The 24,100-nt window shown below is 31.2% G+C and overlaps 1 protein-coding gene across 1 annotated transcript; it reads left to right on the forward strand.

Moving 5' to 3' along the window:
• The first annotated feature begins 796 nt into the window (after positions 1-796).
• LOTGIDRAFT_216919 (hypothetical protein) lies at positions 797-23,370 on the forward strand. Its single transcript, XM_009058707.1, has 14 exons — positions 797-913; positions 7,813-7,959; positions 9,091-9,237; positions 11,628-11,679; positions 12,340-12,398; positions 13,292-13,457; positions 18,172-18,323; positions 19,816-19,849; positions 20,382-20,474; positions 20,862-20,959; positions 21,285-21,403; positions 21,650-21,724; positions 22,162-22,225; positions 22,927-23,370. Exons 1-14 carry the CDS (start codon positions 863-865, stop codon positions 22,993-22,995), a joined length of 1,326 nt encoding a protein of 441 aa, XP_009056955.1. The 5' UTR covers positions 797-862; the 3' UTR covers positions 22,996-23,370.
• The last annotated feature ends 730 nt before the right edge of the window (positions 23,371-24,100 follow it).

The raw sequence follows: 24,100 nt of genomic DNA on the forward strand, positions 1-24,100 counted from the left end.
TTACAGTATTTAATATCTTAAATCTGATATTTTTGGGTGGATATCAATGACTTGTTTGATGGAAGCATCTGCACTTCTTAAGTTCTTAAAGGCATATTACCTCTTAGGATGACCAAAAAAATTTAAATTTTAAACTTGGTTAGAATGAGTTTTTTGTCATCAGTGGACTTTCTTGGTGTCATAACTATACAACAGAATCCCTCTATAATCCAATAAATCCATTAAACTAAGTAATAATTCATTAAACTAAGTAATAATTCTTTAAACTAAGTAATTTTTAAACATGCTTAGAAGTGTGTTTTAATAATTACTTAGTTTAATGGAGATTCTATGACACCTGGTTAGTCCAACTGATGAATATTGTTCAACAAATTTGAGACTTTAAATTTTATGTCCATTCTAAGAGGTAGTATCCTTTTAAGTTGCAATACATTCAGAACTGCAAGCAAAAGCACTCATAGTAATAGTCTCAAATTTACATTGTTCTCTTATTGGCCTATAAATTGCACTTTTGTGGCCATATCGTTTCAATACCTTATGATACTAGTCATTCCAGAGCTGTTATCTGTCTACAATTTATAGACAGTAAACTACCAGTAATATTATTTACCAGTTGGCAATATTCAGCATGATAAATTGAATTCTGGAATTTATCATGAATATTTGTTCTTCGCATATTAATGAGTCACTATGATAAGATATTTACTTATAATGAAAATCTGTTTATGAATAATCTTAAGAAAATGCTGTTTATATTTTTCAGGTGAAATTGTCAGAACAGACTGCAAATGGCACATCACGAGTTGTACATCTACGCAGTTTACCTGTGGATTCCATAGAAACGGAAATAGTACAATTAGGAATGCCTTTTGGTAAAATGACCAATGTCCTACTGCTCAAACAGAAAAGCCAGGTATGTAGTGGTTTAATTCTTGCTCTGAAATTTGTTTGAAGATATACAATAACAAAATTTGTCACTGTTAAAATTTGATATAGAAATATTAATACAGAATCTGAAACGGTTACTTGTTTTAATGTTTAATCACACCTTAGCGACTGGTAGCAAATAAGTATAGCGTCACCACAGGGATAATTGGGTTGTGGCAGCCAAGCGTTCTTAGTGACGTTGCTTTTTGATCCTTGGATGTCGGCTCTTCCTATCATTGCGAAGAAAAATTCGCCAAGCGTTGAATTGTTCACCCACCAACAGGGAACAGGGCTGGGTTTAGACCGTCGTGAGACAGGTTAGCTCATGCAACTGAGTTGCTCATGACCCCTTTCATTATTCGTAACCATACACAACTGGTAATCGCTATGGAGTGAAGGCATCATTAATCTGGTCATTACATTATTTTTAAAAAGAATGTTAGAAGACTAAGATATAAAAGAAATTTTCTAATATTTGAAGAACTACCCCAATATCAAAAGAATCCGTGTCATTATAAACCTAATAATCATATTATGATTTATGGTACAGTATATGAATATGAAAATAAATGAGAAATTCTAGCTGAATATTAGAATATATTATTAACTTTTAAAATCTACTCTATTTGTCAAATTAGAATATTGATTATTTTTTGCTGAAAGCATTCTGTTAATCATAAATTAAAATGAAATTCTAATGGTTAGGTAACAAGTCCTGCAGCTGTTACACTTCAAACAACTTCCCCATTTTTTTCATCAGAAGCTAATTATTGACATTTGAATATTCTCTTGTGAAGCAGCTTACGCTAGCAACATTTTTGATTACTATGATTATTTTGATTGAAAGATATATATGCTTGATGATGTTCAAAATTAAAAAAAGATCTGAATGTAGGTTAGACTGTTGCTTGAGATTCCTGATGAGTCAAGTCCAAAATATTAGTCCTTAAAGGGACAGGTTTGCCATTCTTTTGACCAATTTTACTTTAGTCTCAAAAATGCGAATTTTTTAGCTAAGCTAATTAGTAATAGTGTTCACAGCTCACCGTAAAAATTTGGGCATTTAAATCGACGTGTGTCCAGAATTATCCACTTTTGACTGTTAAAATAACGACTCGTCATTTCTTGGGACTTGCCATATATAGAAATGACATATAAGGGAAATTCCTAGTTTGAGGTATTTTTGAAGGAATTATGCAATTTTTGTACATTTCTAGTACTTCTGAAGACTCTTTTATATATTCAAGACCCAAATTAACACCCGAAAATGGCAGATCTGTTCCCTTAAAAAACATACAATGGCTGATTATATAAATAATATAACTGCATAAAACGTAAAATAAAACTTTTTACTGATGAAATATTATTATTATTTTATATATATGAAACCTTATGTTGAGGGAGAATTAGAATGTTAAACATAATAAATATCTATTACTGCAGTTGTAATAGTTATTAACATATTGAATATATTGTTATGTATATTAATGGTTACAAGTGAATAAGTTTTATCATATTCATGAGATATGTGTCTACCTCTGTTTAGGTCAGGCTGGTAGATCGTTGATGATAGATTCTCCAGCCTCCTGGCTCATTAATATGCATAACACATATCTTAAATTCTAGCTAAATGACATTGAAACACTTTAACCTAACTGTTATTAAAAAATTTTGTCCCATTTTCGCGCTCATGGTAATCTAACGCGTTTTTTACCTCAAGTCTGACATTGTGGTAAGCAGGGTTTCACTGTAGTGCTGGCATGATTTATCGGTGAATTGATATATTGCGATACGACATGGCACCATATGCGCATCGTATGTGTATCCATACTTGACGATATCTTTTATTCCATAAAAAAGTGGGGATTTTTAAAAGTTGTTTTATGATATATAACAATTTTTTCCACTGAAATTGTTAGAAACATTTTATAAGACAGTGAATGCTAACCACTTCTATCAATTATATTACCAAATATCACAGTTATAAAGTTATGAATTAATATATATAGACACTTTGAAGATATACAAATTGTGATTGATGATTCCAAGCAATATTTCATTGTAAGCATATAGTGTGTTCAGATGACTAAAGTTTAGGCAGCTAAACTATCAACCTTTCTCTGAGTCTGGTCTTTTTAGTTGTCTGAACGCAACCTGTTAAATTTAATCCACCTTTACTTGAATAGTTAAGCCAGCTTAGTTTGGCTGTCTGAACACCACCAGTTTTGGCTAATATTAATTCGGATATGTGCGAGTGTGCATTCCTCTAAACAAATTCCTACTATTATTATTGTTGTCATTAATGTGTAATGATATTGTGACTTGACTTCCAATAATTTCCGTGGTAATTTCAAAGCTGGATTAACTTTTATGTCCCACTGAACAAAAAAACTCTAATTCTGGCTTGGAGAACAATTGATAGTTTAACTGCATTAACTTTAGTCGTCTGAACACACTATATATCTTTGTCCAGGAGCAAAAAAAAGGAGGATCTACAACTCTTTTTAATATTATTTAAGAGCTTACTTTGTGTTTGCCCTGAAATGGCACTCACTGTCAATTCCTATGATAGGTCTCTTTAAATGAAAGCTATTAACTGATAATAATATATGTATATATCCAACATGCATAATTTGTGCTTTATATTAAAACTATAAAGAAATAATAATCTATATTATTATAACATATTACCTGGAGAGTTGTATATGTATTAAATATTAAATACTTGAAAACTTATCATTTACTCTATAACCTTGCATTCCATTTATACTTGAAGGGATTGTAAAGAAGTTTTCTAAACTTTTTATGTGTATCGGGGACACTGATAGCATCAATTTGCTCCATTGCAATTTCGTCTGTGGTTTTTGCAATTCCACTAAAACTAATGTGTTTTATGACATCACTAGAGGAGAGCTACTGAAAGCTACTATTGATATTTATGCAGCTAGTGACGTCATAAAACGTGTTACTTTTAGTGGAATTGCAAAAACCACAGTCATTTGAATGAAAATGGGAATGGTGCAAATTGAAGCTATCAGTGCTCTCAATACACATAAAAAGTTTATAAAACCTCTTTACAATCCCTTTAATGACACTTGTCCTGTAATGTCAAAAATTGAAAGTACCTGTTATTTTCTACCTAATATTAAGAAGTCCACCAACATCACCAAAAATTTGCTGCAAGGGAAATGACCTAAAATGTCAGTGGAAACTCTTCAAAACACAAAATATTTTGCAGCTTCTCAAAAATCAGTTTTGAATTATATTTGGTTGCTGGTGTCTAATATTTCTATGAAATAAATAATGCAGTCAAAATATTATTAGCTGTAACACTTGATCTTGAAATGAATAGTGCTACCCAACATAAATTATATATGTGGGAGAGCCTCTTTAAACAACCAACTCTCAGTTTCGAATCTTTACAAAACATTCTTTTTATGAAAGTGTAAATTTTTAATAACCCATTGGTAGATTGTCATTTGATTTAGTTGAAATTAAACATTATGATGAAAGGTAGAGTGATTACTATCATCTCTCTAGGGAGTATATTGATTACTGTTGTTATTTCAATGAATAAGTAGTAGCCATTCTCGCTTAGATCTAGTCAAACTCATATTAATTCTATGTAGAGTTATTTTCTAATCTGTGTTATATGAAAATAATTTCATAAATATTAGATTAGGTTTTAGGCAAGGATTCTTTGAATAAATATTTGGAAGGGATTTTACTCTATTAGCTTATGTATTGAAGGATTATTTTTGAAAATAAATGCTTTTCAATCCTCTTTCTTCTTATTATGAATTAATGAATGAAATATGCATTGCACATTGCATAGAGTCTGTGTTAGTATAATAAGACACACAATGTTTCAAATCTACATAAGCTAAGCTGTATGCCATGCTAAGTAATCTACATAAGCTAAGCTGTATGTCATGCTGAGTAATCTACATAAGCTTAGCTGTATGCCATGCTAAGTAATCTACATAAGCTTAGCTGTATGCCATGCTAAGTAATCTACATAAGCCAAGCTGTATGCCATGCTAAGTAATCTACATAAGCCAAGCTGTTTGTCATGCTAAGTAATCTACATAAGCTAAGCTCTATGTCATGATAAGTAATCTACATGAGCTAAGCTGTATGCCATGCTAAGTAATCTACATTAGCTAAGCTCTATGCCATGCTAAGTAATCTGCATAAGCTAAGCTCTATGTCATGCTAAGTAATCTACATAAGCTAAGCTCTATGTCATGCTAAGTAAGAGAATTAAGCAGTTTGGCATGGTCCCAAAGGCAGTAAATGTTGATAAATTGAGCAATACAGTGTTATTTTCCAATAAGCTTAAAAAATACATTTGTAGTTTATTCAAGAACCTATTATCAATCAACTGTCAATGGACAAATAAAATATAAACAGTTCTTCCCATTCTACAAGGTTTGATTATCTCTTTATGGCCATTTCATTTTAATGAAAAATCCATAGCAAAACGAGCGTGACTGTTTGAATATGCAGGCGTTGTTGTCAACTTAATCAGCAACAACAAGGAACTTGAATGGCTGTCATGCAACCGTTTACTCAATACTGATTCAATCACAATCACAAATCTCTCGAGATTGCATATAACACATAGAGCTCATTTATCACGAAAATGTGGTAAACTAATGCCGGCCCAGTTTTGATACATTAACATTTTAACTTGATGTATCATGCATGATTTCCTTTCAAAGGTGTTTACAAATTCATATTTCAAGGTCGAATGATTTTAGCCATTGGTCTTTAAAATATTCATAAAAATTCTTTCATGAACTTTATGCCTGTTTACTTATGTGTAATGTGTTTTAGATATGAATACCTGCTATGAATCTGATTTGAAATGTAATTTTTTTTGAGAGATTAATACATTCTTATCATAATAACCCTGCAATGTATGACCTTTTTTTACTTACCAAAATTGCTATAAAATGTTTGACCTTTCTTTACTTACCAAAATTGCTATGGAATGTGCAACCTTTCTATATTTCTGAAATTGCTATGAAAGGAGCAACCTTTCTGTACTCACCAAAATTGGTATGGAATGTGCAACCTTCCTTGTCTGAAAATTGCAAGGAAAGGAGCGACCTTTCTGTACTTACCAAAATTGCTATGAAATGTGCAACCTTTCTTTTCTGAAAATTGCTAGGAAAGGAGCGACTTTCTGTACTTACCAAAATTGCTCTGAAAGGTTTGACCTTTCTTCTCTTACCGAAATTGCTATAGAATGTTTGCAACCTTTCTATATTTCTGAAAATTGGTATGGGATGAGCGACCTTTCTTTACTTAACAAATTGCTATGGAATGAGCGTCCTTTCTTTACTTACAAAATTGCTATGGAATGCTTGACCTTTCTTCACTCAAGAAAATTGTTATGAAAGGTTTGACCTTTATTCACTTACCAAAATAGACCAAATCACCCATCCTCAAAATTACTTTTTTGCCACTACAGCACTTATTCAAGAAGTCCACACAGCATTTATTTGATACATTTTATAATATTATTTTTAATGTCATCTCCCATTCCAAGATTAGTCCTAGTTAGATTATATCTGTACAATCATTCTTTATAATTATAGAATCTGCTACATCCAAAAAAAACCAAATTTGTCATTTTGCTCTGTCATCAATGTCATGGCTACTGGAACTAGATGAATATTTGATAGAAATGGATTATTCCAATATATCTGTGCCAAGTGTTTTTATGTAATTCAGATTAGTCATTGTCACAAAGTATTTTTTTAACAACAGGTTTACTGACTCCTTTCTTGAGAACTTCATATTTAACTTTAAAGGGATTGTAAAGAGGTTTTCTAAATTTCATATGTGTACCAGAGACACTGAAAGCATCAATTTGCACCATTCAAATTTTCAGTCCTGTGGCTCTTGCTTTTCAGCTAAAACTAAGCATTTAATTACATCACTAAAGGCCTTTTGGGATAGTAATGTGATAAAACACTTAGTTTGAGCTGAATTGCAGGAATCACAAACATCTGATTGAAGAATGGTGCATATTGATGCTATTATTGTCTCCTATACATATAAAATGTTTAGAAAACCTCTTTACAATCTCTCAATTTCTCACTTAAAGCAATTTTCCTAAAATTTTGCCAATTATTATATTTCTATGATAACACCTCATGCCATTCTGTTAATGGGTATCAAAATTGTTTGCATCATAGTTTGAACAATTGCGGTTAACAAGACTGATTTTTTTCAAAAGATTCTTGGTAAAACAAGAGTAAAGTAGAGTGTGATAGAATACTAAAGAGAAAGACTGATGTTTTGAAAGATAATAAAATAGAAAGTTTAGACAATAAACTCTTGTACTATTGTTAACATGATGTTTATCTAAGTTTTTTCTTAACAAGAATACTAATTCAGATACTGATGTGAATTACATATTCTGACATAACGGTACTGACAACATATACCTTTCTTTAGTGCATAAAGTTACATTTGTACTTTGCCACTAATATATTAAAGGTATGCTAGCTCTCAGGATGACCAAAAAATTGACATCAGTGAACTTACTTGGTGTTATAGCTATTCAACAAAATCCCTCTACAATCCAATAAATCCATTAAAATAAGTAATAATTCATTAAATTTAGTAACTTTGAAGCATGCTTAGAGTTTTTCAATTATTACTTTGCGTTATGGATATATAGAGATTCTATTCGTTAGTCATGGCACCTGGTAAGTCCAACTGTTGATCAGCTTACATATTCGAATCCTTTGGTTTTCTGGAATGATTGATTGAAGTAAGAAAGGGTGGTAGCAAAATTTATGGTAAAAGTTTCTCTTGATTTTAGTATTTTTGGAATTATTTTACAGAATTCTTTTTGTTTATTTCCAGGCATTTTTAGAATTCAGTGATGAACAGTCAGCCAGTAATATGGTGTCCTATTACCAAAATTGCACAGCCCATATTCGAGCAAAACCTTGTTACGTCCAATTTTCTAATCATAAAGAACTGAAAACAGATGCTTCACATGCACTACAGGTTTGTACCATCTTCTTAATTTTTATCAGACCAGAGCTAGTCTCTAAGAGAGCAGAAGTCAAATATTTTACATATAAATGTATTACCAATTGTTATATTAGTCTTGTGCTATAAAATACCCCATGTGCCAATTTTGTCAGTGTTTTCAAACGTAAAGTGTTTTTGCAATGGTGAAAATGTCCTAGTAGCCTATATGCAGTGGCGGAGCCAAAGGGGGGTGGGGGGAACAGAGGGGGCAGCAAGCAAGTTTTCGGGCAAAAAATTTCATAACTAGGTTGGAATTTCAAGCAATCTCAGATAGTTTGCCACCCCTCGGAGTACACCTGGCTCTGTCACTGTTTATGTGTACAAATGAGTTGTGAAATTTATTCTTTGTTTAAGAACTGTTTATTTAATTTACCTTTCAATTTTTTTTATTGTAATACACTTGGGTACTTTTGGTGCATTTAGAGGTTTAGACCTTATTGAATGATATGAATTTTTTAGTTATCTGATTTGTTAAATGGTCATCATATTGAATTTTTTTTTGGCTGTCACACAACCAAAATGCACAATGTAATTTCCAATCAAACTGTTTAGGAATTAGCATTTCATAATATTATTCTGTAGAACCAATTTACAAGCATTGTATTATCATCTGTTTCAATATGATATAGTACATGCACACTAAAATGTTATCAAAAATGTTATTTCTATGTGTTCATTGCCAACAATAACATAATAATTGCCCATTTCTACAAGGTAATTACCAGACCTTGATTCTTTGATACCAATTATCATGTCTCTCATGTCATGCCAATATTCTTCTACATATTCGAGGAAGTTATTGTTTGGAATGATAATATTGTTGATGTGTCTAAATAAACAAGTAAATACATATACCACAATAAACAACATTTGGTAGACCCCCCCTCCCCCCACCCCCACCCTGAAGATGCTTAGCAACCACTTCTGGTTGCAAATAATGAAAAGTAGTCATGGCTTACGAATGCAAGCCCCATTTTATAAATAGGGCTCTCACCCCATAGAGTATGCTGAAACCTAAGAATTGAATGTAAAACCAAATCAAAATTTTGCCAACTGAACTTCTAATCTCTATGCCATCTTATATTTTATTCGATATCTTTTCAGAACGCCACAGCACAAGCAGCCCTACAAGCAGCTCAAGTAGGAGTCATGGGTAGTCCAGGTTCATCCAGTACTGATGATCAAACCACTATTTTACGTGTTATAGTTGATAATGTCCTGTACCCTGTTACTTTAGATGTCTTGTATCAGGTAAGCTGTGAATATTTATATTTCTAAAAGGCCAGTTCATATCAGATTGGATTTTTGTTTTGTTTTTTTTTTTTGGTCACATACTGTTGACGTCATTTCAACCAATCACAGTTGGTCATATATTGACTATGAATTTGTGAATAGCGAAACCCGAAGTAGAGCGCTATGACTTATGAAGAATTATGAGACTGTCGATTTTAAAAGTGATTCTGATTGGTTGATATATAGCTTGAAGCTTCACCAGTACACGACCTCAGTATAAATCTCATTAGATTACAATGGAGACCCCAAAAAGAAGTATAGCGAAACAAAATTGTTGTCTAATTTTGATTAGATTACATAGAAGGAAGACTTGAAAAAAATTGCTGTCAGTTTAAACATGCGATTTGGCCTTTGTGGTGACTCTTACAAGCATTTTAATTGAAATCAGAAGTTTGGTTTAGTACCTGTGTCATCTCTTGTAATTTCCTAACAGACAACCAGTTGGAACCAAAGAAAGATTAATATGAGTCTAGAAATTGAATTCCCCATTTTAGCCTTATAATAGAATTCTGAATCCATCTCCATCACATTAGCTGTATCTGTAGTCTACTTTAATATCAAAAATCTCAAAAAATTCAGAAAAGTAAAGTATGTCTTGACATTTCAAAAAATCTCATTAAACACGATATGTTTTATGGTTGCATACCTGTCTAATGGAGTTTAGATGGATTCTAACAGTTTCCTTGTTTCTTCAAGTTGGATTTCCTCATTTGATAAAACACTTTTATTCAACACTTAGTTGGAATTGTGGTACAAACATATTAGATTGCTGTCATTATTTTTTGCAGAAATTTTGTGATATTTCTTGTTCATGTCCTGTGTCTGGTTCTTGCTTAATTTTTGTATGCTACAAAATGGGATCTTTTAACAAGTTTGATTGCCGTCATGTGTTTGGAATTACTGATATGAATGTTTGAGTTAAAAGGTTATTTGAGTGCATTCTAGTACCTGGCTAGAAGTTCTACTGCACACTCAGTTAAAGCATTGGTTCTCAACATGATGTCAATTGAATTTCTTAATGTTGGCTGTGGGTTCAATTCTCAATCGGCGAGTAATAAGTCATCTTCACTCATAATTCCAGTCAACCCAGCTGTAAATGGGTTTTGATAATCCAGGAAATATCAATGCCAAGAGATTTGGCCAAGGACCAGTTGGAAGAAAGGATTCTTAACTGTGAATCTAAGTTGTTATCCGTGTAAAATATAGTTGTTTCTTTTCTTTCTTTCTTTGGCCCAAATATCGGTTCATGAAAGTGTTATTTAAAAAGAGGCAACCTAACTTTAAAAAAAGATGGGATGTAAAATTTGTACTATGCTAAAAACTTATTATAGAGAAGGTTTCTTTCTGTGGAAATGCTGTTAAGTGAAATGATATTATATGATTTATGAGATAACTATATATAGCCAAGGCTTTTAGTCTTCTAGCCTATCTGTAAGTTAGGAATAATGAACTGAGCTAATAGAATCAAAGACCTACTGGTCTACATTCCTTGTAACAAAATACTGTTTAATTAATGATATATGTAGGTCATCCAAACTTGGCTCAGACTTCCACTTTTTCTCAATGGAATACCATTAATGTAAGATATACTTATATCATATAGGTATATAATAATCTAATTAAAACACTCTGTATATTTAGTTTCCTTTATTTTTTGTGGGCTACCTCGATTATTCTTTCAACGTTCAATAAGCTTGAAATGCCAAAGGTGTATAATGAAATGATTTTGGATGAGTTATTGCCCTTGACTTTCTGGAAATTGGTATGTTGATACATACATAATATAGTAAATGATTACCTAATTAAAAATGCACCCTATATATAAAGTTTCCTTTATTTTTTTGTGGGTTACTTCATTTATATTCTTGTAACATTCAATGCTAAAAATTAAGTTTGAGCCTCCAAGCCGCCATGACATATTTTGCTATGAGTTTGCCTTTTTTAGTAGTCTAGCATGGTCTGGCACATACGATAGGTAACCCAAATTTGTTGATAAAAGTTTACCCAATTTATTGATCAAAGTTTACAAAGTTATCCCAATTGGTTGATCAAAGTGTTCCCTATTTGTTGATCAAATTTTACCCAATTTGATGAAAGTTTACCTAATTTGTTGATGAAAGTTTACCTAAATTTGTTGATGAAAGTTTACCCAATTTGATGAAAGTTTACCTAAATTTGTTGATGAAAGTCTACCTAAATTTGTTGATCAAAGTGTTCCCAAAATTGTTGACCAAAGTTTAACCAAAATTGTTGATCAAAGTGTTCCCGATTTGTTGATCAAAGTGTTCCCAAAATTGTTGATCAGAGTGTTTCCAATTTGTTAGTAAATTTTCCTTTTTATCTTTCAGTTGTTTCAACGTTTTGGTAAAGTTCTGAAAATCATCACATTTACTAAAAATAGTAAGTAATTTTTTCATGAGAGAGGAATTTGTATTCCCATCATAAACAACCATGTCAAAGATAGAGAATTTGTGTCTGAAAGTTATTGATTTTTTTTACGAAGAGACAAGAAATTTCATATTGAGATTAGAAAAATAAAAATTCTGAAAATGTGACACCATGCAAGGTATGAAATAAATAATCAGCCTGGAGATGATTGGCAGCATAATTAAGATTCTATAAGATTAAAATGAAATTTGTTGCAGTAGAACTATTACAGCTGTGACATGTGATGTTTGTCTGTCATGATGTGTCGCATGCAAGACAGAATGGCATATTCTCTTGCAAAATGTCACCTTGAAAAGTTTTTGTAGGTTAATGGCCATTACATTTCATGAAAAAAGATGAATGAAATTTTAGTATTTAGTCAAATGTACTGCTACCGGTAATGGTATTGACATGGATCTTTTTGATATTAGTACTTCAAACATCAGCACTTGGCATGTTGTACCAGATGACATGACTCTGTTGTATCCAGTTTAAAGAATTTTAGGATAACTTGATGTCACTTATTGTCAGTGTGTAAGCCAATCTTTTGAAATCTAGTAGGTTTCATATTTGTTTCCCTGGGATAACTCAAGCATTCACACATTTGTTTAACATAACTCACATTTATTTCAGATACATTCCAAGCTTTGATACAGTTTTCAGATTCTATCTCAGCTAATACTGCTAAAGTTGTAAGTATTTTATCAAGCATTTGATCAAACATTTGATTACACATTAGTATAAGACATTGAATCAAACATTTGTATCTGGCATTGGAACAAACAGTAGTGTAGGCCATGGCACCAAATATTCATTTGTATCAGGCATTGGATCAAATATCAGTATTAGGCATTCCATCAAATATCAGTTTTAGGCATTTGATCAAACATTTTATCAGGGATTTGATCAAACATGTTATCTGGCATTGGATTAAATATTAGTATCAGGCATTTGATCAAACATTTTATCTTGTAATGGATCAAACATGTTATCAGGCATTTGATCAATTACTAGTATCAGGCATTTGATCAAACATTTTATCAGGCATTTGATCAATCATTTGTGTCAGTTATGAGTCATTGTTATTGACATATATTAGGATATTGTGGTGAGATAATTTATATGATATAAAGTAACAGTACACCATATGTTGTCTATATTAACAAAATTATTATATTCATGTATATATCTATTTACTATTTGTTTTTATTTTATTCTTTCCTTCTTGTATGTTAAATACATGAAGAGATTTGTCACATTCAATGGTTATGGAAGCACAGGAACGCTTTTTACCAGTGTTATAAACAGGCATAGCACTGTAGTTACAAACTTCATCTTATACCTTGACTGCAATAGCCACTATTTTTGTTTCACAGAGCTAGCATACAATCTAATCATATCGCTCCATGTACAAACTCCTGCGATACAATATCAGTGGCTATTGCAGTCAAGGTATAAGACGAAGTTCTCAATAACTTGAGATTGTGAAGATGTGTTTTTAAGTCAGCAATGTCAAATGCTATGTAAAATGTTATTGTTTATGAAACCGTGTATATTATGGTATTTTTTTTTTTATTTATTTCAGACTTTAGATGGTCAAAATATATATAATGGATGTAATACATTAAAAATAGATTACTCTAAATTAACTAATCTCAATGTTAAATATAACAATGATAAAAGTCGAGATTTTACACGGCCTGATTTACCAAGTGGTGAACATGGTTTTGATCAACCGTTTCATCTGAGTGGTAGGTACCTTTTAATATTCTTCAATACTAGAGGCAGATTTAGCACCCACATATTAACAGCATGTGATGGGATGACGGTACATTATTATTGGTATTTTTTAGTGAACTTCCAATTTTGTGGACAACTATTCCTGCCAAATTTCAACATCAAAAGACTCCACTAGTCAACTAGCATTGTAATATTTTTATGGATTAGTCCCTGTTTCTAGAAAATTAGAAGTTGATTAATTAGTTATGCTTACATGTTAGAAAATAGAAAATGCATCTATTTAGAACATTTGAGGGTCAAAAAATGTTTTGTGTTTGAATTGTTAATCACTTTTAATTTTGTTCAAAAGAATTTTTTTTGCACTATGAATTTTTTTGTTGATTTGAATTTGTACCCTTTAATGGTTTTTACTTCTATCTGTTCTTATCCTTAGCACTAGTCTAGTTTCTATAAAGCTATAACACTTTGCTACTTTATTAATTTGAAGTATCTTTTTGCCCCACATCAGCCGCCACCCCTAGCCCCACCCAACCCTCACCCCCAATATTACCTTGGTTACATAATGCGCCATGAACCAAAATACGCAGATATATTTTAAACAAATTTGCAAATTATTATTCTAATGATACTACAATAAGATTTTGAATAAAAACATCTTTGTTAGTTTTCCTTTGAGAATGATTTAAGCACTGGTTGTCTCCCTTCTGATATCTGACTAGGCTTGATGTTTACCGTATTTATAGTAAAATAATTGTTGATGTCCATATATCAATTGACTGTTTATGTCACTGACACTTGGTAACCAGTTACTGTGTAATTGCGAATATTATGCACACCTCTTATTTACCCTCCAGTTGATCTTTGGTTACCAATCGAAATGAACTGTGAATTTGAATGTACAAAAAAGGTAGTGAAATATTATAACAATAAGTAACCCTACAAATTTGACCTTTTTGACAAATTGGCAAAATATTTTACGATTTCAAATTTTGCTAAGTTGAATTTAGGATCCTAATTTTCAATATCTCTATTAGAATATTTCTTTATTTCACTTCTCTCTCTTTCTAATGTATTTTATGAATTATTATTATTATTATCATTATTATTATTATTATTATTATTTTTATTATTATTGGCTTGTTATTAATCCAGTTTTTAACTTATTAACTATGTAAAGGTATACCTGGTCTTGTCACCTCATCAGCTCTGCCTGGCTTTGGACCAGCACACCTACATGCCTTAACTGCCACTGCTCCTCAAACTGGAGGTATGCTGCATATATTTAGCTTATTTTTATTATTAACTTTTTATTGTCCCCTTTCCCAATTTAATTTCCATTCTCTTTTTTTTTTTACTGACTTAAAACTAGCTTAACTTTCCAGAGATATCTTATTAGAATGTAAATCTGAATATATCATCACTTGCATTCATGATCTGACGAAATTGTTAAGCACCTTATGTTCAAGCATATAACATGAAATCAATCAATAAAAGCTTTCCTTGTTATATGTGAGGAATTCTGGACTTTTTTTGTTTCCTTTCCATAAATTAGGACAATTTTTGAAACTAATGGGCAAGTTTTGATTGATTATGATTGAAAGTAAAATTTTGTCAGATCAGTGATGGCAGGTAAAATTACCCAAAAATAAAAAATGTAACATAACATGAAGATCTAAATTTAATTTAGATTTTTTGTAAGGAATTCTTTTTTTATGATGGCTCTCAAGCTAGCAAGTTCATGTATAAGAAATTTCGCTAAGTTAATCAACGAACAATTTTTTTAAATTTTATGAAATTAATTTGCACTTTTATTGTGATGGCAAATCTTGAACAATACTAATATAGGATATCTCTTGAAAGACAAGTATATTATAAGTTCTATAATGTGGAATGGGCCTGCTTATATCCAGAATGACCTACAATTATTAGCAACTACTTTTAACACCCCCATTAGATCAACTTAGGGGCATGAGAAAAATAGCAAACTTTTTTTTTTTATTTGGTTGCTTCTACTAACCTTAATGGGCATATTACCGGTAGCTAAGGGTCTTCAAAAAAAAATCTCTCTACAGCTATGCCTGTAAGAGTACAGTAGCTTTTGAGTAAAGGGATGTGGTTTGAGCCATTCTAATATTCAATCAGACATCTGTGAATCCTTGCAATTCCACTAAAACTTAAGTATGTGATGATGTCACTAATCGCAAAATAACCTTTATCACATAAGGCCTTTGATATTATTAACATCATAAAACAATTACTTTTAGTAGAACCACAGACGTCCGATTGAAAATTGAAAACAAAAAATTTTGGGTCCAACACAGAAAATTTATATGCACAAAGAAGAATAAATTTGGGGTTGGTTATTATCAATGGATTCAGCTGAAAGTGTCTTGTAAGGAAAAATTGGTTCTCCAATCTATTGCTATAAGGCAGATAAAATTCTATCGGCTTAAATACTTATTTTTTCTGTGTTAGACTCAAAACAACATTTACATGTACACCTACCTTTTTATTTGTTGTTAAAGGGATTGTACAGAGATTTCCTAATTTGTTATGTGTATCGGGGACACTGAAAGCTTCAATTTACACCATTCCATTTTATGACATCACTAGAGAGGAGCAACTGGAAGCTACTATTAAAATCCATGCAGTTTCCCTCAAGTGATGTCATAAAACATGTTAGTTTTAGTGGAATTGCAGGAACCACAGACATCTGAATGAAAATTAGAATGGATCAAATTGATGCTATCAGTGTCCCCGATACACATAAAAAATGTAGAAAACCTCTTAACAATCCCTTTAAACTTATTTATTGCCAATAATGAGGTTTATTATTATTTTATTGTCAATAATGAGGTTTATTATTATTTTATTGTCAATAATGAGGTTTATTATTATTTTATTATTATTTTATTGTCAATAATGAGGTTTATTATTATTTCAGCACATGCATTTGGAGGTTTACCAGGTATGATCAGAGTGTAAAAAAAGCCTCCTGTCTCACCTCAGTGTCTACTATCTATAATAATACTTTTCTTTTTCATAACTCAATTACAAATTATCATTATCATTGATTCTGCCATACTGGTCATACTTTTGGACAGTCTCATGCCATTGAGCAATATTGTGTCTTTTTAAGAGGCAGCATAACTTTTAAGGTATACTACCTCTAAGACTGGACATAAAATTTAAAGTCTCAAACATGGTCATCAAGTGTATACTGTATATTCATTAGTTAGGCTTACCAGGTACCATGACTAAAGAATAGAATCTCTATATAAGACAATATCTCCATTAAACTAAATAATTATTGAAATACACTTCTAAGCATGTTGATAATTATTACTTACCAGTAGTTTAATGGATTTATTGGATTATAGAAGGATTCTGTTGTATTATGACTTGTCCATTTTGGCCACGTTTAAAAATTTCATTTTTTTTGGTCGTCCTTAGAGGTAGCATACCTTAAAGCTGATACTTATTTCAAAAGTTGAATTGAATCAATTGATTTTTGTGCTTTATTGAATTTGAATGATAATGATAATTTGTAAAAAATATAAATATTGTAATCTATTTTCTTTCTTTTTCTACAGACTTTATAGATGTAAACTGCTCAGAACTAGCTATTTTCTATTACTTTACATAATATTTCTCATTATTTTGGTGATATCTGTAAGAATATAGTTGTTGAAATATTTGCATTAGAAGCTGGTAGAGATCAAATTCAGCTTTTGTTAACACTTTTTGAGAATTCTGAATCGAACGCATTGTAATAACCAGTTGATAGTGCATATATTTATACAACCTTTCTATAGTTTACGAAAAAACTAGTTTCCTGTTCTTTCCATGGCCAAAGGGAAGCAACTCTTGATAGGCAACTGTTGTCTTTTCTAAGAAGATACCTATCTGAGTCTGATTAACAAACAAATTTGATTAAATTGCAGATCTAGATGTTGAGTTTCATGTTTTTCTGTGGGTAACTATACTCACCCTTCATAATCTGACAAGATTACCTTTTGAACCCTGTTCAGTCAGATTTTGACAAAATTGTGCAAATCAGAATATAGACCAATCAAAACGAATTAATTCTCTGAATTCCTTAGATGAAGTCTTATTTAATATTTCAATGACCTAGAACATGTGTTTAATAACAATTCTGTCAGATCCTTGATGGTTTTTGAAGTATGCCACAGAAAAAAATATGAAACTTAAACATATCTAATTCAATAAACTGTTGCTCGATTGGAAAACCTATTTAGCTTTAAGCCTATATCTTTGAATGTTGTGTGTAAATTTTTCTATTTTCACTTTTTCTCAGCACTTAAGATTAATTTCTTTCTTTCTCTTAGTTGGCTGATACATTTATCAACTATTTGGATGATTTGTATTTAGTCAGATTTAAAGTTGTATTCCCTTAAGAATGTTAAAAAAAACATTTTCTCTTTTGAACTACTGTATGTGATTAAAACTTAATGTAACTCAAAAAAAACCACATATTTAGAAATTTTTTTTTTAATCCATGTTGCATCGAAGGAAAGCAACTTTAAATATACCAGTTTTGTTTCAAGTATATATGAAAAGATTAAATTTTGTTGGTACTGATTTTGTGAGCAGTACAGTAGGCAACAGAACAGTTAATTCTGCAGATCTCTTTTCATGAAGACTGGAGTAGAGAGCACTTTTCCATGTGAATTGTTTCTTAACTTTGAATCTTTATATTTTCAGGAACCCCGATGCCATTGCCAGGATATGGTGCCTCTCTTGGTGGAAGTTTTGGAGTTCCATCCTCAGCAGCTCTGAACGTAGCACGATTAGGTTTACCATTAACAGCTCAAGTTGGAAGTAGTGTCATATTGGTATCAAATCTGGATGAACAGGTATATTCCAACTTTAATAACAAATCATATCTCTTTTATTAAAATTACTGTGGATTTGGGCTCTTGTTAACACAATTTTTCAAATTGTTCATATTTCTTCTAATTTTTCTTATATTTTCACTCCTGAGCTGACTGTGCAAAAGAATTCCAAATGTACTAGATTATATTTTTAAATTCCCAAATCTAGAAGAATAATAAAATTTATGAACTTGTTCTTCATGATTTGAAAGGTTGAAAATATAAAGAAAAATTATATGTACTGAGACTAAATCATGAATTTTGTGATGAATCATGAATGATATGCCAAATCATGATTATTGTCACTAAATCATGAATATTATGTCAATTGATGACAAAATGAATATTATGGAAAATTATTGTCACTAAATCATGGATATTATGGCAAGTCATGACCATTGACCAATCATGAATATTTTTGCAAATCATTATTATTGTGACTAAATCATGAATATTATGGCAATTGATGACTAAATTATGAATATTATGGAAAAACTTGAATATTGGGACCAAGTTCTGAATATTGTGGCTAGATCTTCTAACATAGTAAAAATTAACAATTGGTCAAGGTGGATAGTTATCACTGAAGTACCTTATGTTGCATGCCTGTTGCATGGTCACTTGTAATTAGGAGACAGTGTGTGGCTTAATCACTGATAACAATTAACTATATACCATAGAAATATAGCTCAAATTATTGGTCACAATCTAGATTTGATCAAAATTATTGGTCATGATCTAGTTTTTATCAAATTATTGGTCTCTATCAAGATTTGATGAAAATTATTGGTCACAGTCTAGATTTGATCAAATTATTGGTCACGATCTAGATTTGATCAAAAGCATTGTTCACAATCAAGATTTGATCAAATTATTGGCCACGATCTAGATTTGATCAAAAGCATTGGTCACAATCAAGATTTGATCAAAGCATTGTTCACAATCAAGATTTGATCAAATTATTGGCCATGATCTAGATTTGATGAAAAGCATTGTTAACAATCAAGATTTGATCAAAAGCATAGGTCACGATCTAGATTTGATTAAAATCATGAAGCAGTAATTTGACTAGGACCAAGTTATTCAAAACATCTAGTGATTTAAGATATGTTATAATTTTTGTTATTTTCCTAAAGAAAATGGAAATCAAAACCCATCCAAGGATTTTTTGAATAACTGGACCCAGTGGATGATTTGATTTGTATTTCTATAATATATAGTTATTAGAAAGTCATATTCATATAGGTCGCCTGTTTTTTATTGTCAATAATGTTTTTGTTATTTTATATATTTATGAACTATATTTGCAGCATTCTGAATGATACATCACTCTAATAATTTTTCCCATTTTTTTTTCTTTTTTTTCCCGTTCCTACCACTTATGCTGGTGCCTCATGTGGATTCTCTATTGTTGCTCGGCCACTGACCTCGTCTTCTCTCCGCTCTGCTATACCTGTACGCTCTGATATTCTAGATGGTCACGCCCGACGCTCTTTTTACCCTCTTTGGTACGTTGTTAAGCACTCTATTTCCATTTCTAATGTAGAACATAGCACCAGAAGCAATTAATTATAATAAATAATCAATTTCAAATTTTCAAATGATTATATTTAAATGGTGCCAGTAATGATTAAATAATTCAATGATTAAATTCAATTAAATAAAATAGAATGGAGAGATGATCATATTGAAACATTGTTGATGAGATTACAAAATTGAGAAGAAAAATCTGTGTGCTAGGTTTTTATTGTCTTCCATGATGGTTCTGTCTATTACACTAACAAATTATTAGAGCCAAGTTCTTGTTACACTCTTACTTGCCAATTAGTTAGAGCTGTTTTTTTTTTTTTTTTTTTTGTATATAATTAGTCTTGGCTTGATTAGATCAATCTTATTCAATGTTCTGACAATAGTTTCAAATGGTCGGTTCTCTCCTATTTCTCTGTTTTTTTGCTTTGCTTCGTGCTTGGGTTTCAAGGTTCAGCCTTGATAATCCAACCTAATTAATACAACTCGTTAACCTTATTGACTGTATTCTAGGCGTGTATGGTGACGTGCACCGCGTAAAAATATTGTTCAACAAGAAAGACAATGCCTTGATTCAGATGGCTGATCCTCATCAAGCACAACTTGGTAAGTTCAAATTATCTTCATTGTTGTGAAGAAATTGATAATCTGCAGAAATGAAATGGTGTCAATGATATGCCAACTCTGCCTTGTCAAATAAGGGATGCACATTATTTACCAGTAAATGAGTTCTCTCAATTTAATGGAGATTAGGAAGGGGATATGCATCATACAAGCTATATTGGCAATTATACTGTAAGCTATTGTATTTGTATATTTGCTAGCAGATCCTATTTTACCGATTATTTCCATATGCATTCAAATATCAGCTTCAAACTAGCACTGTTATTGTTAGAATGTCTTTGTGTTGATCAAAGTATAAACATGACCACACATTATTATGAAAACAGAGTGATTGTATGAACTGTTATAATTCTGTTCTTATTTTTCCAGCTATCACATACCTTGATAAAGTGAAAGTTTGGGGTAAACCAATTAGAGTTGCACAATCAAAACATTCATTGGTACAGATGCCTAAAGAAGGTCAACCGGTAGGTTTTTAAAGGAATAATAATTTATTTAAGTTACATGTTGGTTGAGTTGAGGAATTTTCAATATCACCACTCAATATTATGGTGTCTGTGTTATGCCAACTTGTTTATTTTTTTGTCAAAAAGTGGTGCATATTATTGACTGTGATATTTTGGAGATTTGTGTATCATTAAGGGAGGGCCATGTCATGGCACTTGAACTCCTTATCTAAATTTACATTTGGCAGGCTGGGAACAGTTCTTCCTTCAATAGAAACATATTATGGTATGGCATTGTTCAAAGTTTCTTCTGACTCTTTGAGTTGAATTCAATCTGTTTTTTCAGGATGCTGGTTTAACAAAAGATTTTACCACATCACCATTACATAGATTTAAAAGACCTGGTTCCAAAAATTGTCAGAATATATTTCCTCCTTCAAGTGTTCTCCATTTATCTAACATTCCGTAAGTACTTTATCTTAATTTGTTTTGGTTAATCTGCAATTTTTGTGGTGAACATTGAACAAACAGTAATTGAAAGATGAATATCGTATACAAAAAAAAACCAAACAAATCTACTTTCCATGTGTGTTCAGTACAAAAAGTGTGGTGCAAAGTGGCATCAGGTGATCCAGAATTAAATTTGACTTCACCATGTGATCTATCATCTGCAAATAAATCTCAGCAATTAATTTCAATTTTTTTTTACAGACCAAATGTTTCTGAAGAAGAAATTACTGAATTGTTTGCTAAACAGGGAACTGTCAAAGCCTTCAAATTTTTCCCGTAAGTAAAGCTGATTTGTAAAAATTACTTATAAATACTAAATATTAAATGATCTATCTCTTACTTGTGATAGGCCAAAAGATGTCATCAAATATTAAACAGATTGGAATGAGATGCTGATAAATACTTGCATCATGTAAGGCCGTAATTAGGTTTTTTTTTTTATGAGGCAAAAATCTGACCACCTTTACCATATATATCTAATAAATGATACATTTAATGGATATCAAATTTATATTTTTAATAGAAATTAACTAAATTTCTTTTTATTTTTTTGTCAAATTCCTCATAAAGCAATTATCTCATTTGCCTTGATACAGTTACGGCACTGTTAATAAGCTGAATACGACAATATTCGTAATAACTTGATTACGGGATAAGAATTGAAATAATTTTTATCTTATGGAAAATTTAACAAATTTTGTATACATTTTCAGGAAAGATAGAAAAATGGCTCTGATACAGATGTCAACCTTAGATGAGGCTGTTAATGCATTAATTGTAAGTTTGAATTGTTAGAATTACTGATGCCAAATAGAGTTTTGGAAAGGAAAATAGACAGTGAAACAATTTTCGTTCTGTATCAAAGATATTGACTAATACAAACCTGACACAAGAGGACAAACTGATGTCACAAGAGATCAAACTAATGTCACAAGAGAGAAAACTAATGTCACAAGAGAGCAAACTAATGTCACAAGAGAGAAAACTAATGTCACAAGAGAGCAAACTTATGTCTCAAGAGAAGAAAACTAATGTCATAAGAGAGCAAACTAATGTCACAAGAGAGAAAACTGATGTCACAAGAGAGAAAACTAATGTCATAAGAGAGCAAACTTATTTTGCAAGAGAGCAAACAAATGTTACAGGAGGGCAAACAAATGTCACAAGAGGGCAAACAAATTTCACCCGAAGGCAAACAAATGATGGGCTCTAAACAAACCAGATTACCTTTTGGAATATCATTCGTAGAGGAGTATCAAGATATTCAAAAAATTTCGAATGAAAAGTGCTTTAGATATCATCTTAAAACAGTTAATAGTCCAATATAAGTAGTTGTATTCACTTAAATTTAATAAAAAAAAATATTTGGGGAAAAGATTTCCATTTTCTCATTCACCTGCTGCAAAATATTAGATGGATATTATTATGCCTATTAGGGTCAAACTCCAAATCCTCACTTATCTTTTTGTTACTTTCAGGCTGCACATAATTATCAATTGGGTGAAAATAGTCATCTGAGAGTTTCATTCTCCAAATCGACTATTTAATAGTACAACAAAACAACAGCAAACAAACCATGGTTTAGACATTTAACATGACTTGGCTGCCAACATCAACACAACTACAACAATTATTATTATTATTATTATTCTTTATTTTATAATCCGCTATAGAAAATCTTACTTTCAATTTGACTGCTGTCACAGGTCCAAGTGCCTTTCTTACAAATTGTTGAAAAGCAGCTTATAATCTTGCCGCCAATAAAAAAAACAGAAGAGAAATTTTGTTAAATTAAATGGAAATTTATATTATTTTGATGGAATTGAATAAAATTTGATGGTGTTCACGGGTGTCAGCCTTGATTTATGATTAAGAGAAGTAACCTTTATTGTATTTTTGTTTATGTTAATTATACAGAAAATAGCATAAATATTTGTATTCATTTTTTTACATGACAGTTGATTTTTGTTTTGATTTGCTAGAATGTTTATTTTATGTTAGCTTTTTGATTTGAATACAGGGTATCGAGAAATATTGATGGGATAGTTTTTTCTTTATTTTCTCCTCGATTTTTATAAAGCTGATCTTTTGGTTGGGTTGGGTTTGATTTAGGTTAGATCTTTCATGGAATTTGGAAGGAGGAAAGATCTGTTGGTTTTGATGGATTTGCTAGACATGTCTGACATGGGCTAAAAAATGTCTGGTAGTTTTTTTGATTGAGATCAATGGAGCCAGGTTATCAAGTCAGAAATGATTCCAGATTCAAACCTAAATCAGACTTTGGCCATATTTCAAATTATTGTGTTTCATTTAGAAATTGTGTTCAGTAAAACTAGATTGCCTTAAATTGCTTACAGATATATATGAGGCAGCATGATCTCTTATAGTGCATTACAGAGTCATAGAAATCTGATATAAGAAGCTTTGAACAGTTGACAAATATATGAGATCCTTTCCATTTGGTTTGCAATTTTTTGCATCGTACTAAATTTCTACACAGCACAGATGTGCATAGGCCAAGATATTGGGTGGTATTAGTTAGTTGAATATGCCTTAGTATTTGTTTGTCAAGATTTACTGGGAAGTTTTTTTTGTCTGGTATATGTCCAATTGTGTACATTCTTATACATAACAGTTCATCTTAATACTGTA

This window comes from Lottia gigantea (assembly GCF_000327385.1).
Source record: "Lottia gigantea unplaced genomic scaffold LOTGIsca_35, whole genome shotgun sequence".
Taxonomy (NCBI): Eukaryota; Metazoa; Mollusca; class Gastropoda; family Lottiidae; genus Lottia; species Lottia gigantea.

Bases quoted from the DNA above. Each gene is read 5' to 3' on its own strand.
- LOTGIDRAFT_216919 (XM_009058707.1), top strand. From the start codon at position 863: ATGCCTTTTGGTAAAATGACCAATGTCCTACTGCTCAAACAGAAAAGC. The intron at 19,850-20,381 runs GTACGTTGTTAA...ACTGTATTCTAG, and splicing joins CGCTCTTTTTACCCTCTTTG to GCGTGTATGGTGACGTGCAC. The intron at 20,960-21,284 runs GTAGGTTTTTAA...CTGTTTTTTCAG, and splicing joins TGCCTAAAGAAGGTCAACCG to GATGCTGGTTTAACAAAAGA.